Here is a 13,932-nt window from a genome sequence, read left to right as displayed (position 1 = left end):
ACATTTACATGCTTCCACTGGCTCAGATTATGGAAAACAACAAAATAAGTTACCATAGTTATGCGGACGACACACAAATTTACATAACCTTATCGCCAGGGGACTATAGTCCAATACAAAAACTGACGAAGTGCATTGAACAAATTAACGACTGGATGTGCCTGCCTGAAAACTGAGGTGGTTGTTTTTGGCGCAAAAGAAGAACGATTAAAAGTCAGCGCTAAGCATAAAACAACAATGTTAAAAACAACAGACAAAGCCAGAAATCTTGGTGTAGTCATGGACTCTGGACCTGAATTTTAACAGCCACATTAAGACAATTATAAAGTCAGCCTATTATCACCTTACGAATATATCAAAGGTTAAAGGACTTATGTCTCAGCAGGATTTCGAAAAACTTGTCCATGCTTTTATCTTCAGTAGACTTGACTACTGTAACGGTGTCTTTACAGGTCTCCCTAAAAAATCAATCAGACAGCTGCAGCTGATTCAGAACGCTGCTGCTCGAGTCCTCACTAACACCAAGAAAGTGGATCACATCACACCAGTTCTGAAGTCTTTACACTGGCTTCCAGTGCCCCAAAGAATAGATTTCAAAATACTTCTGCTGGTTTATAAATCACTAAACGGTTTAGGGCCAAAATACATTTCTGATCTGCTAGTACACTATGAACCACCCAGACCTCTCAGGTCGTCTGGGTCAGGACTGCTTTATGTCCCCAGAGTCTGAACTAAACAGGGGGAAGCAGCATTCAGTTTTTATGCTCCACATATCTGGAACAAACTCACAGAAAACTGCAGGTCCACCGCAACTCTCAGTTGCCATTCTTTAAATAATTGTTAACTTCTTATACTGCACTGTCAATTTTATTCTCGTCTTTTATCTAGTGGTATTTTTGAACAGATAACAGGCATATTTCTGAGAATTTCTCCAACGTGGGTGTGACATAGATTTTATGATAAACTCTAAAGGAGTTGGAACTGTTTAGGATTTTGCAAAGTTTGCCTGATTAAACTAAGCCTTATGGCGATGGCTATATTGTAGATAAAGAGAAGTACTTCCACTCTTGTTATGGGTAACAAGAGTATAAATTCACGTGTTCCTGCGGGGCCCGTGGTGGATGAGATGGTAAAGAAATATGGTCCTGCCTGTTTTTTAATTTATTTATTTCTTTTTTAAATCGTTTTTAACTGCTCTTTAATGTTTTATGTAAAGCACTTTGAATTGCCCTGTTGCTGAAATGTGCTATACAAATAAAGCTGCCTTGCCTAGTACCAACATGCACAAATATTTACTGACACTGAAGATTTATTGGCATTGCATGGTACTGGTGTGTATGATTTGTAACTCTAGGTTGAAATATTGTAACTATCTTGGATTAAAGTCATTCTGAGAAAAGGCGTGACATTCTTAAAACTTTGAAGATTTTATCTTCAGGTGCAAGCCAACAGGTCACAGGGTTGGGCTACAAAATGGCTACGAGCACGGTGTCCTCCATAGTATCGGAGGTCTACAAAGCACTGTGGACTGCACTGCAGCCCGAAATTTTCCCTGCCCTTCAACCAACCAGTGGGAAGCCATGGCTTCAGATTTTTGGCTCTACATGCCACTGTATTTAACTCTGCTGTACTGCTCTCTCTACTGTGTATATATGTTATACTTATATTGTTTATATTCTAATACTTGATTTTCTTAACCTTCTTATATTTAGAGAATGTGTGACATGTACTTACAACACCAAAACAAATTTCTTGTATGTGTAAAAAACGTAATTGGCAATACAGCTTTTTCTGATTCTGATACCCACGATGTAACCATGAATGTTGTATTGTAAAGAAACAAACTTTTTTTCAAAACAAACTTTGATTTATTAATGTGCATTAAGTAAAGTGCCAAAAACAAAGGGCAAAGGTTTAAGTACAAAAAATATTAAATAACAACACACACAATTGTACTGTAATATACATTATATAAGAACATTTTAAGTATTTACAAAAGTGCACTGAATCAGTACAAGGGTGCAAATGTTCAGTTTTGCTGCACTAGGGTGCAAATGTTCAGTCTTGCTGCTGTCTGCTCTCATACAGCATCCTATGCACATTAAACATGATATCAGACCTGAGGCCCTCTGGCACCCTCCGTAGCAGAGCAGCCACTGTCTGGCCAAATCTGCTATACTTGTCACCGGTGTCCTGCACCAGTTTGTCTTGGAGGTCCATCTGGCATTCATCTAGCTGCGCCATCTGCTTTACCAGCCAGTCATCTGGGTTCCTCTTCTGTTTCAACCCCACTCGCGAAACAGGTGACTCGGGTAGCATTAAAGCTGGGGACCTACACACAGCAGGCACAGGTGGTGGTTGGGTAGACAATGGCTGTGCAGGTGAGGCTGGTGGCTGGGGGGGCACCGAGAATGACTCAGTAGGTGAAGTGGATGGCATGGAGTCGGAATCAGAAGATGTTGTTGAGGTCTATTCCTGTGAGATCTGTTCCTGTGAAAGACAAAGAGAGAGTTGGTTGGTCTTTTTCTGTGCAGGTAATTACATTTGTGGTCTATGCATGGTCTGATTTGCCACCAGAAGTCTTTGAAAACAGCATATCAAAACAACATTTTCAGCATGTTATTATTTTACATTTTTTTTGCACAGACGTTACAGACTATGTAACATTGCGACATGTATATGGACAACCTAATAGCATTGTTAGCTAGCTAGCTTAGTAGCCCACACAAACAGAGGTAAACAACAAACTTATATTTATCTTAGATTTGAAATTTGACTCTGTGTCCTGGTGCTTGACATGGGGTGCCAGCCAGGACAGAAAATGGTAAAAAGCAGGCACATTTTTACCACCTGGATCACCGCTTCTTGGCGCCAACTTTTTGTGGAGACAAACAAATTTGTCCCGCAGGCTTTTCCACCGCTTCATGCACTCAGTGATGTCCAGTCAACATTCTGGGAAATTTCTTTCCATGAATTGTTTGCCATCTGGCAATCTTTGTAATGCGCGGAAGATGAGTTGTAAAGATGGTCGTACTTTCGTACTTCTTTGATCAAACGCTTCTCAACTTGATCCATCGTGGTCCTTTTCACAAAACAAATGGCGGTATAGAGGGACGGGAAAACCGGAAAAGCTACACGCTGGAAATGATGTATTAATCTGACCAATCACAGTCCTTGCGGTCTACGTCGCCTCGACGTGTAGTTCCATTTTTCAAGAGGTGCACGTCAGGCTACAGCGTAGGGTCCGGCATAGACGCAGAGTGGTCTGCGGGGATCTGCGGGGGTACGCCATCGATTCTACACACAACCATAAAGTGGCCTTAAGGTAACACTGGGGGCATATCAGTATTTATTTGTGGGAATTTGGGTATTTTAACAACCTAACAACTGCAGACAAGTTACAAATGTTTTGTTTTTTTGGGTTAGTTCCGATATTTTTGAGATTCAGTATATTTAATGTGACCAATATTTGGCTAAGGCAGAGATCTTCAACAGAGGATTCAGGACCCCTTGTGTGGCCTCCAAAGTACTGTCAATTTTTGAAAGTTTTTTCAAAAATTAAAAGGTCTTAACATAATTCCAACATATTATTAGCAAATATAAATCCTCACTGATGATAGGCTTATTGACCTATAGGTAAGGTATAGTCACTAAGATAGCCACCCACAGATACAGTTCATCCTAACGATTCACTGTGCCACATTGCCACTGTGTAACATTAAAAGATGATTTATAAACTCATGCCAACAATTATTATTTTAATAGCTATGCAAGAAACATCCCCTGGATGCACTGGGACGCATCCTTATTGATGTGACATGGGGTCATCAGGTGTTTCGGGTCTCGCAATGTCAGACACCCTCTCCCATACGACCCAGCCAGGGTTGATCAGGCCCTGACTTGCGTCCCAGCAGCAACCCACGGATCAGCCCTTTGTGGCTTTCTCTGCAGTAGCCTTTGCGGACTTAATTGCCCTTTTCTTGGCCGCTCCTGTAAAGCCCAACCGCTTGTGGACTTGCACAGTGAGCGCCCTGCAAAGCCTCTACAGCCGACTTCTATAGGCTCATAGAAAGTCTTCCAGCCACTGTCTTTACACTTCTCCACCAGCTCTTTGGCCAGCTACTGAGGAGATGTTCTAGAGAGCCTCTTCCAGAGCAAAGTAGGCAGGAAGGTGTTTCACTTTTCCCCCAGGTGTGGAGGTTAGCTGGGCTTGGTAGGGCATCGTAGACTGCTTGCACAAGGAACCGGATGCGTTGGAAGTCTGCCTGGATGACGTTTGCCCTGGTGATCCTGCGCTGCAGTGTATTCTCCCACCTTGTCCAAGCTCCCTGCTGCTGGAGACCCACCACCCTACACAATCTCTCTTTCTCTACATCTACTCGGACCTCTTCCTGGAGTAGACGGTGTCTCTCCTTGCCCACCTGGGTCTCTGGGAAGTAGCCCAACCCCGCTCTGCCGGATGCCATAATGCACACCAGTGCCTTTTGCCTTAGGCGTGACTCTGCCACCTCCACTGCATTTGCTGCCCTCCATTTCCTTCCAGTTCTCACCTCGATGCTGGCTGATGACCCCTTGCAGTCCCTCAAATCCCTGTACTGTAAGACTTCCCTTGTGCGAGCTACCATAAATTCCTCAGTGAAGCCACTGAATGGTAGCTGCAGTATGTTACTGGTCCCATACAGTGCTGCACTGGTGAGGCTGCGTGGAAGTCCCAGCCACTTCCGAAGAAAGTCACCGATCTTCCTTTCAAAGGACTCGGCTGTTGTTACTGGGACTGCATAGACCAACAGAGGCCACAGGACTCGGGGCAGGATGGAATGCTGGTAGATCCAGGCTTTAAATCTACCTGGCAGCCCAGACTTATCAACCTTGGTGAGCCACATTCCAAGCTCTTTGTTGGACTTCTTAATGGCGGCAGCATCTTTTAGGCTTGAGTCAAAGAGCTTCCCCAAACTCTTGACAGGTTGCTCTGTGATGGAGGGCATGGCAGTTCCTGAGACTGAAAAATGAAATTTGTCAACCACCTTCCCCCTCTTCAGCACCATGGACCTAGACTTAGTGGGCTTGAAACTCATCCTTGCCCAGGTAATGAGTTTCTCAAGTCCTTGAAGGATCCATCTGCTCCCTGGAACCGATGTTGTGATGGTGAGGTCATCCATATATGCTCTTATAGGTGGCTGTCGTACTCCAGACTTGGTTGGGTTGGGCTTGGGCCTTTGCATTCCACCTCAGCTCACCACCAAGTTCATGGCAAGGGCAAAGAGAACAACAGACATGGTGCAGCCTGTTATTATTCCTTTTCCAAGTTGGTGGCCTCTCAATGTTTCTGACCCAGAAGTGACCCTCAGCCTGAAATTATTGTAGTAATCCATGGTCAGATCCTTGATCTTACTGGGAACATGGTGGAAGCTCAACCAGTTTGTGTGGAATCTATCCATAGGCGTTAGCCAAGTCCAAAACAAAACAACAATGGGCCTCTCTGATGAGCTGTGTGATGACACCCATGTGCTCTAAGCAGCCGAGGACTCCAAGAATCCCACCTTTCTGCACTGAGGGGTCGATGTAGTTATTTTTGAGGAGAAACTTGGTCAGTCTTTGGCAGATGATGCTGAAAAACACCTTCTCTTTCTGTCTGTGTCTTAATCATGCTTTTTTCCAAACACAAAGAGCTTTACACACAACCTTATCACAGCAAATAAAGGTGTGGATGAAACACAACTTCCTCCAGTTAAACAGCTCCAAAACTGAGGCAATTCTTGTTGGCACCTCACATCAAACCCAGTCTTCCTGCATATCCGGTATAACTATCTCTGGTCATGACATTCCCCTCTCCACAACTGTCACCAATCTTGGTGTAAGATTTGACCCACAACTCACCTTGAAGCCCATATCAAAAACCTCTGCATGATTTCTTTCTACCATCTCAGAAATATTGCAAAACTCCGTTCCACACACACCTTAGCAGATGCTGAAAAACTGGGTTTATTTGTACATATGCATAATATGAAATGTAGTCTTTGGAGATTAGACTCCATTGTTACAAAAAATATTTTTTTAAAAAGGTAGAGAAGCCAAAACATATCTCCCCGTTGGAGTGTAGACACTGGTGGTGGTGGTGAAGGAATAGATCAAAGCTGCTGTTAGTGTCATTAGTAACACCTAACCCTTTCTTGCTATGACAAATATCTCCTGTGAGCAGGGTTCAATTCAGGTTACAATTTACCAGCCAATGTTTAATGCTGGTAAAGTTTAAACATTCACTAGCCATTTTGGCTGGTAGACGAAAAAGATCATTTTGAACCCTGGCTGAGAGAAATGAGGCCAAAATGGCTCTCCGGCAACTCTGAGGATTCCCACCTTGTTCATCAGCTGTTGATAATGAGTTCATTGGCACTCATTGTTGGTGAAAGGTTAAAACACTCAACCCTGAGGCTGAATGACTGTTGCAAGCGCAGGATAACTTAGCTGAAATCTTTGTCCAACCTACTGTAAGTTGAACTGAAATGAAAAGAAAACGTAAGCATGCCACGGTTGAGAGTATGTTATTACACTAATAATTTGGTTTTAGAGAAGTACAGAGGAGTGTAGAGGTGTACATAAAATGCTTTTTATTTATTGGCCAACAAAAACAGAAACCACCTATACCCAAATATTCTCTCTTATTCTGAATTAGTTTGGTTTTAGATTTGATCTTGATCAAACAGACACACATACACACACATACACACACATGTACACCCACTCACACACACACCCACTCTCACATACACACACACACACACACACACACACACACACACACACATACTTCATGTTGTCAGTTCATGTTGTCATGTTGCCACTTGTGCATATGAACCACCAGTGTTCGCACACACGCATGCACGCACACACACCCACACACACACCCACACACACACACACACACACACACACACACACACACACACACACACACACACACACACACACACATACACACACATGTACACACACTCACACACACACACACACACTCTCACACACACATACTTCATGTTGTCAGTTCATGTTGTCATGTTGCCACTTGTGCATGTGAACCACCAATGTTCACACACAAATGCATGCACGCACACGTTGTAGATGTTAATGTTCTAATAAGGTTCTTTTACAATGAATGTTCTATTAAAAATACTTTTTGTCATTTTTATTGGCATTTATGTTAAAATAAGAGCAGTTCAAACTGTCCAGTCAAATTTGACCGAAAACAATAAATTAAGGGGGGTAGCAACAAACAGTGTTTAAAGGTTAAGGAATGAAACAATGGTGATCCAAGTTTGAATTATGATTTACAGTTCAAACATCTGCCTGCTCGTCCTCCTTCTCTATACCAGAGGCTCCCAACCTGGAGACTGAGATAGTTTCCATCCTTTTTTTGTCTGATGTTCCTCGTACAGCAAGATACTGTCAAGATGGGTGTGGCGTTACTTTTACTTCAAGTTTTTAAAATTGCATCGAATGAAGAAACTGTTTCCAGTTTCTGCTCACAGGGTTAGTTTTTTTTTTTCTAACTTTGAAAAGAAACACTGCTGGCTACTTTCAGAATGAGGAAATAAACTAAAGTGATCTAATGAAAACCCTCAGTATGCTGGTGAACTGGGTTCAACACGTAATCATGTGTTTCACCTCAATGTAGTAGAACAATACAAATACTTGGCAAGAATCCTTAGATAAACACTGCAACCTGAGTAATTAGGCCTAATTGGTGTGAAACACGCGAGCCACAAACAAGGCAGGTGATCAACAAGTTTCTTCAACGGGGGTTTCATTTATGCAAGCATAATAGCCATTTTTGTTTATCAAATTGTCAGAAATAACAGGTAAATTCATAGATTCATGTCCAATAAGGTAACAGACTCATTGCCTTTACTGTATGCTGACCAATCATGTTCACTGTCTTGCCTAGTCTGCATGGACCAAATACAGAGAGTGGACTAGTAGTTGGAGAGGTGCCAGTTCGCCTCCTGGGTACTGCCGGAGCGCTGAATATGTGGCAGCCTCTTCATTCAATGTGAGGAAGCTCCACAAGTTCAAGCAGAAAAACGTGCCATGGTGGAGCACGCATATGTTCAAAGGTTGTTTTAGTCGTGCAACAGAAAACTCATATTGGACAGATAGTCTAGCTAGCTGTCTGGATTTACCCTGCAGAGATCTGAGGAGCAGGTAACCATAGTCCTCAGAAATCCACCGGAGTTTAGAATTCCAACACAAAGAAAGAGGAAGGTAACGGACATCCGGCCTAAATGAGTGAAATCCGGCAGAATTTCCGTCGGCAACGGAGCAATCCCGGAAGAGGAACGTCGCGGATATAGACTAGATCCACCTGGATGTACAAACCTCCTTTTTTTAGAACTACAGCAGCTAAGCCCATTCATGCCTGAATTCTTATTTCAAATGCATTTTCAAGTCAAGTCAATTTTATTTGTACAGCCCTCAAAATCACAAATTTGTCTCAATCATGCAGCATGAGACATCCCCCGGGTCAGTCAGAACAAATGGAATCGAGATTCATTTTTTAAAATTCTACACTTTTGTAAAACAACACTTAAGACCACACAAACTTAAGCCCTCTGCGAATAGCAGATAAAATGCTTTTTTTTAACTTGCTAAATTAAAACAGGCCACACAACCATTTACAGACTTACAGTATTATCACAGTACAATACATTTTCAAGTATCAAGTTATTAGAGAATATGCTGAAAAGCAATCACTGGAAACGATGAATCTTTATCGGAGATGTTCATCGCAGCTGTCAGTATTATCATCCATCAGTTGGAAATAAACAATAGATTGTTTAGGAAACTTTTCCTTTCATAAAAGGCTTTAATGATTTGAGAGTACATTTGTAGAAGCCACGACATTTGCTTTTATTTTGTGGAATGTAAAAACATTAAGATCCATTTTTCTCCCAATGAAACAGACATTAACACGTATAAGTGAGCAGGTCACTGTGGTGAGAACAACCGAGCCATCCCGTCGCTTTCGCCCCTCTTTCACCGACCCGACTCTGAAATGTAGATTTAAAGTGCTCATATTATGCTCCTTTTCAGGTTCATAATTGTATTTAGAGGTTATATCAGAATAGGTTTACATGGTTTAATTTTCAAAAAACACCATATTTTTGTTGTACTTCACATTGCTGCAGCTCCTCTTTTCACCCTGTGTGTTGAGCTCTCTGTTTTAGCTACAGAGTGAGACATCTCACTTCTGTTCCATCTTTGTTGGGAGTCGCACATGCTCAGTAGCTAGGTAAGGACTACTAGCCAGTCAGTTGCAGAGTATGAGGGCGTGCCATGCTAGCAGCTAGGCGAGCATTATAACGTGTGTTACAAAGTGACCACGTTTGTCTCTGAAGTAAAGGCTGGACTACAATAGAGCTGTTTGGAGCAGTTTGTGAACAGTGTTTTCTGTTGGAGATGGTAAGTGCCTTTGGGGTGGACTTTGGGCTTTATCTCTTTGTAAACCTATAACGTGCACAAAAAGATATATAACACAATAAAAGGAAAGGGGAAAAGCCAAAAAGCATTATATGAGCACTTAAAGGACCAGCCACCTGCAAAATTATAGAAAATGTGGTGTTATGGGTGCAAGATGAATCTACTTTAAGCCACTTTTGTAAGGAAACCTGGCCGTCAGTTTACGCTGTGGTAAAGGTGCAGCGGATTGAGCCGTGTGGTAAAAGCAGTGAGTGAATTCTGCCACCGGACAGAAAAGATTTCCCCTCCTGTCCTGATGGGAGGTCTAAGACCGAAACGTTGTATTTTTCTAAATAAATTATTGCTTGCGTAATGGTCAGTGTGCGGGACTTTCTCTTAGGCCCTTAATGAACAACACAGCAGTCCTCAAAAAAACCTTTCCCCATCAGGAAAGGTTTCCAGCTCTCAGTCTGTCCCGCTGAAGTTTTTTAAGAAGCCGAAAAGAGACAGTAACACGAAAAAAAAAAAATTAGGGATGTAACAGTGAACAAAAAAAAAAAAAAAGACAACAAAAATCATCCATTCGCCATCAGGGGGTGGATTTTGTCCCAAAACATAATTAATAAAAAAAAAAAAAAGGAAAGAAAACACACCCCTTACAAACAATAATCCACTTGAACTCTACTTTAAAACCAGCATTTTTTTTGTTTTTTTTTTTCCAACCGTTTGACCTTTCCCCCCTCTCTGTCCACTCGGCGGAGTCTCACTCGTACTCGGCGATCAGCACCATCATGCCGACTCCGAACAGCAGCGCCAGAATCTCCATCAGAGACTGGCCGAAGCTGGAGCGGCCCGCCAGCAGTTCTGGCAGAACGGTGACTGTGGCGATGTAAACGAAGCCGCCGGCCGTGAACGGCAGGATCCAGGCGGTCGCCGCAGCGCCCACGCCCTCGGCCAATAGGGAGCAAGCTGTGCCGGCCAGAGCTCCCAGGGCAGTCAGCAACTGGAGACACATGGCCTGATGGGAAAGATATAGAAGATATTTACTACAGTCGAAATGTCAATATTTCAGAAGGGCAAGTAATACGACATAAAAAAAAAAGATTCAAGATTCTTTATTAATCCTACAACGGGGCCAATAACACTGTCGCAGCAGCAAGGGACAGGGGGAAAAAAAAAAGCTCCTGCTGATTCTCTGTGACCGAAAGATTCTTTGTGCTTTTCTTTGACGTATATAAACCGAAGCCTGAGCAGTCAGCTACCTTTTTTTTGGTGCAGCCAGACTGGACAAGGATGGCAAAGTCTCCGATCTCATGCGGGACCTCGTGCAGCAGGATGGTGAGCGTGGTGACGGCGCCAACCGTTGGGCTGACCATGAACGACGCTCCGATCGCCAGGCCGTCGGTAAAATTGTGCGTGAAGTCGGCTGCCAGGTTCAGGTAGCCCGACACCTTGATGTCTGTGTCAGTGGAGAGAAAGGAGAATTAAGGTCTTAAGGGTCTTCAACGTCTTTTAGGCCAGGGACCCCTGAGCTGAAAGAGAGAGCGAGTAGGGACCCCCTACCGCATATATATCATATACAATTGAGTTGCATATTAAACTGGGCAGAATGGCTGAAAAGAAATGGATATAATGGCTGCCATAGATACCTATAGTAACCAATGATTTCCCCCCCCCCCGCACTAACTCTGAGGACCCCCCCTAGGGGTCCCGGACCCTCTGTTGCAGATCTCCGGCTTGTAGAATGTATAAGCAAACTGTTTATCAGCCTCAACTAGGGCACTGGAGCAGGAAACACTTTCGTAGGAATGAATCAGCCGTTTCTGTTAGATGGAGGTCACAATGTTCAGACACCAAAAGGTGCCAGCAGCACATACTTGCAGATAACCAGAGTTGTGCTGAATCCAAAACCACTCCCATTGATTCACCAGTTATTAACGTGCCTAATGTACTGGTTTTACTGGTAAGTGTCTTTGAGTTCTGTGAAAAGCAGGGTGGGTATCACCAATGATTTCCCAAATCAATTCTGATTCACAAGGTTCTGATTTGAGTACATACATTACAAATGCTTTATTAATCCCACAATAGGGAAACTCACACTGTTGCAGCAACAAGGGATAGGGGGATAAGTGCAAGACACAGATAAACAAACAATAAATAAACATAAGGAAAGAGAATAAATAGTAAAAAAAATAAAATAAAATGCCACAGAATTCAGGGCTTTTCACTCATTTCCTTCTTAATTTTACACACTTTTACAGTTTCATTGAAACATTTCTTTGCATATAATCTGCATAAAAAAATGTAAACCTGTATATGGACACACATTTTGTTTAAGGGTGCCTAAATTCCTACAATTTGCTCCCAGCTCACACTTTGATGATTTCACACTCAAATGTGAACTGTGAGTTTTAACATCAACAGTGAATTGTAGTGAGCTGGATGGTTGTACACTACAGTATAGTTACCAATCAGAGAAGGGGGATCACCGTGCAGAGAGCAGAGGGGGATATCTCACAAAGCAAAGTCCATACATGTTGATGACTGGGTCTATCAAATACTGGGCTGATAAACTTCATTCATTCTCTTTTAAAAAAAAAGCTCCTGCTGATTCTCTGTGACCGAAAGATTCTTTGTGCTTTTCTTTGACGTATATAAACCGAAGCCTGAGCAGTCAGCTACCTTTTTTTTTGTGCAGCCAGACTGGACAAGGATGGCAAAGTCTCCGATCTCATGCGGGACCTCGTGCAGCAGGATGGTGAGCGTGGTGACGACGCCAACCGTTGGGCTGACCATGAACGACGCTCCGATCGCCAGGCCGTCGGTAAAATTGTGCGTGAAGTCGGCTGCCAGGTTCAGGTAGCCCGACACCTTGATGTCTGTGTCAGTGGAGAGAAAGGAGAATTAAGGTCAACGCTTATAGAAGGGGTCTTCAACGTCTTTTAGGCCAGGGACCCCTGAGCTGAAAGAGAGAGCGAGTAGGGACCCCCTACCGCATATATATCATATACAATTGAGTTGCATATTAAACTGGGCAGAATGGCTGAAAAGAAATGGATATAATGGCTGCCATAGATACCTATAGTAACCAATGATTTCCCCCCCCCCGCACTAACTCTGAGGACCCCCCCTAGGGGTCCCGGACCCTCTGTTGCAGATCTCCGGCTTGTAGAATGTATAAGCAAACTGTTTATCAGCCTCAACTAGGGCACTGGAGCAGGAAACACTTTCGTAGGAATGAATCAGCCGTTTCTGTTAGATGGAGGTCACAATGTTCAGACACCAAAAGGTGCCAGCAGCACATACTTGCAGATAACCAGAGTTGTGCTGAATCCAAAACCACTCCCATTGATTCACCAGTTATTAACGTGCCTAATGTACTGGTTTTACTGGTAAGTGTCTTTGAGTTCTGTGAAAAGCAGGGTGGGTATCACCAATGATTTCCCAAATCAATTCTGATTCACAAGGTTCTGATTTGAGTACATACATTACAAATGCTTTATTAATCCCACAATAGGGAAACTCACACTGTTGCAGCAACAAGGGATAGGGGGATAAGTGCAAGACACAGATAAACAAACAATAAATAAACATAAGGAAAGAGAATAAATAGTAAAAAAAATAAAATAAATGCCACAGACTTCAGGGCATTTCACTCATTTCCTTCTTAATTTTTACACACTTTTACAGTTTCATTGAAACATTTCTTTGCATATAATTCTGCATAAAAAAATGTAAACCTGTATATGGACACACATTTTGTTTAAGGGTGCCTTTAAAATCCTACAATTTGCTCCATACTCAGATTCTAGTCAGAATATGAGTCTGATACTGCTCCATTGGGCTGTGATTATGGGACGAGTTTCAACCGAACCAGGAAAGAAAATGCCTCTCCACTCAATTGGATAGACCTACAACCAATCAGAGCAACGGAGTATGTGACGTGCACCCCATCGGGGCCAGCTGATAAATTAAACTTTTGCCGAATCCTGTAGGAAGGACGGCAAAAATATCTTTCCAAATGACAAATGCCGTGATCGCGGTTCTCTGTTCCTCTTTTAAAATGAATGCGCTGTCGATATCTTCTATAACAGACGCGATCTCAATTCTCCACCGGCAGCCATCTTTGTTGTAAACAAATTCAACCCAAGCACTCTTTGGTGACGTGGTTGATTACGTTACTGTTGATCATCTGTCCATCATCGTATAAAGCCAGTCCTGACAGTTTGATTGGTCCGAACAGCTCTGGATCGAGCACAGTTGCTCCACAACGGATCAAGTCCAGACCGAACTTCCTGACCTCAAATGTTGTGGGCGGGGCTAAGTTCGGCTGGCATCCAGACTAAATTTTGCGTGGATAAAAAATAGATTCTTCTGCTGTTAAATCTACAAGCAAGAAGCAACCCTCAATATGTTTTTTTTTAAACACGCCAGGTTAATGTTAACATTAAGAGCTGACCCCCCAAAAAGTTGCTTTAA

General features: G+C 42.8%; 1 protein-coding gene and 1 pseudogene across 1 annotated transcript; both read right to left on the bottom strand.

Annotated features, from left to right (window-relative positions):
* Nucleotides 1-4,020: 4,020 nt before the first annotated feature.
* Nucleotides 4,021-5,906, bottom strand: LOC116057959 (annotated as a pseudogene).
* A 4,002-nt stretch (nt 5,907-9,908) lies between these two features.
* Nucleotides 9,909-12,332, bottom strand: LOC118494593 (protein catecholamines up-like; the record flags this gene model as incomplete). Its single annotated transcript, XM_035998900.1, has 3 exons — nt 9,909-10,471; nt 10,716-10,937; nt 12,136-12,332. Coding segments are annotated over 3 exons (674 nt in total), but the record flags the coding sequence as incomplete, so codon positions are not given.
* Nucleotides 12,333-13,932: the final 1,600 nt, after the last annotated feature.

Source organism: Sander lucioperca, unplaced genomic scaffold (genome assembly GCF_008315115.2).
Source record: "Sander lucioperca isolate FBNREF2018 unplaced genomic scaffold, SLUC_FBN_1.2 Unpl_98, whole genome shotgun sequence".
Lineage (NCBI taxonomy): Eukaryota > Metazoa > Chordata > Actinopteri > Perciformes > Percidae > Sander > Sander lucioperca.
The sequence above is the reverse complement of the archived record's forward strand: the minus strand, read 5'-3'. Positions and strand labels throughout refer to the sequence as shown.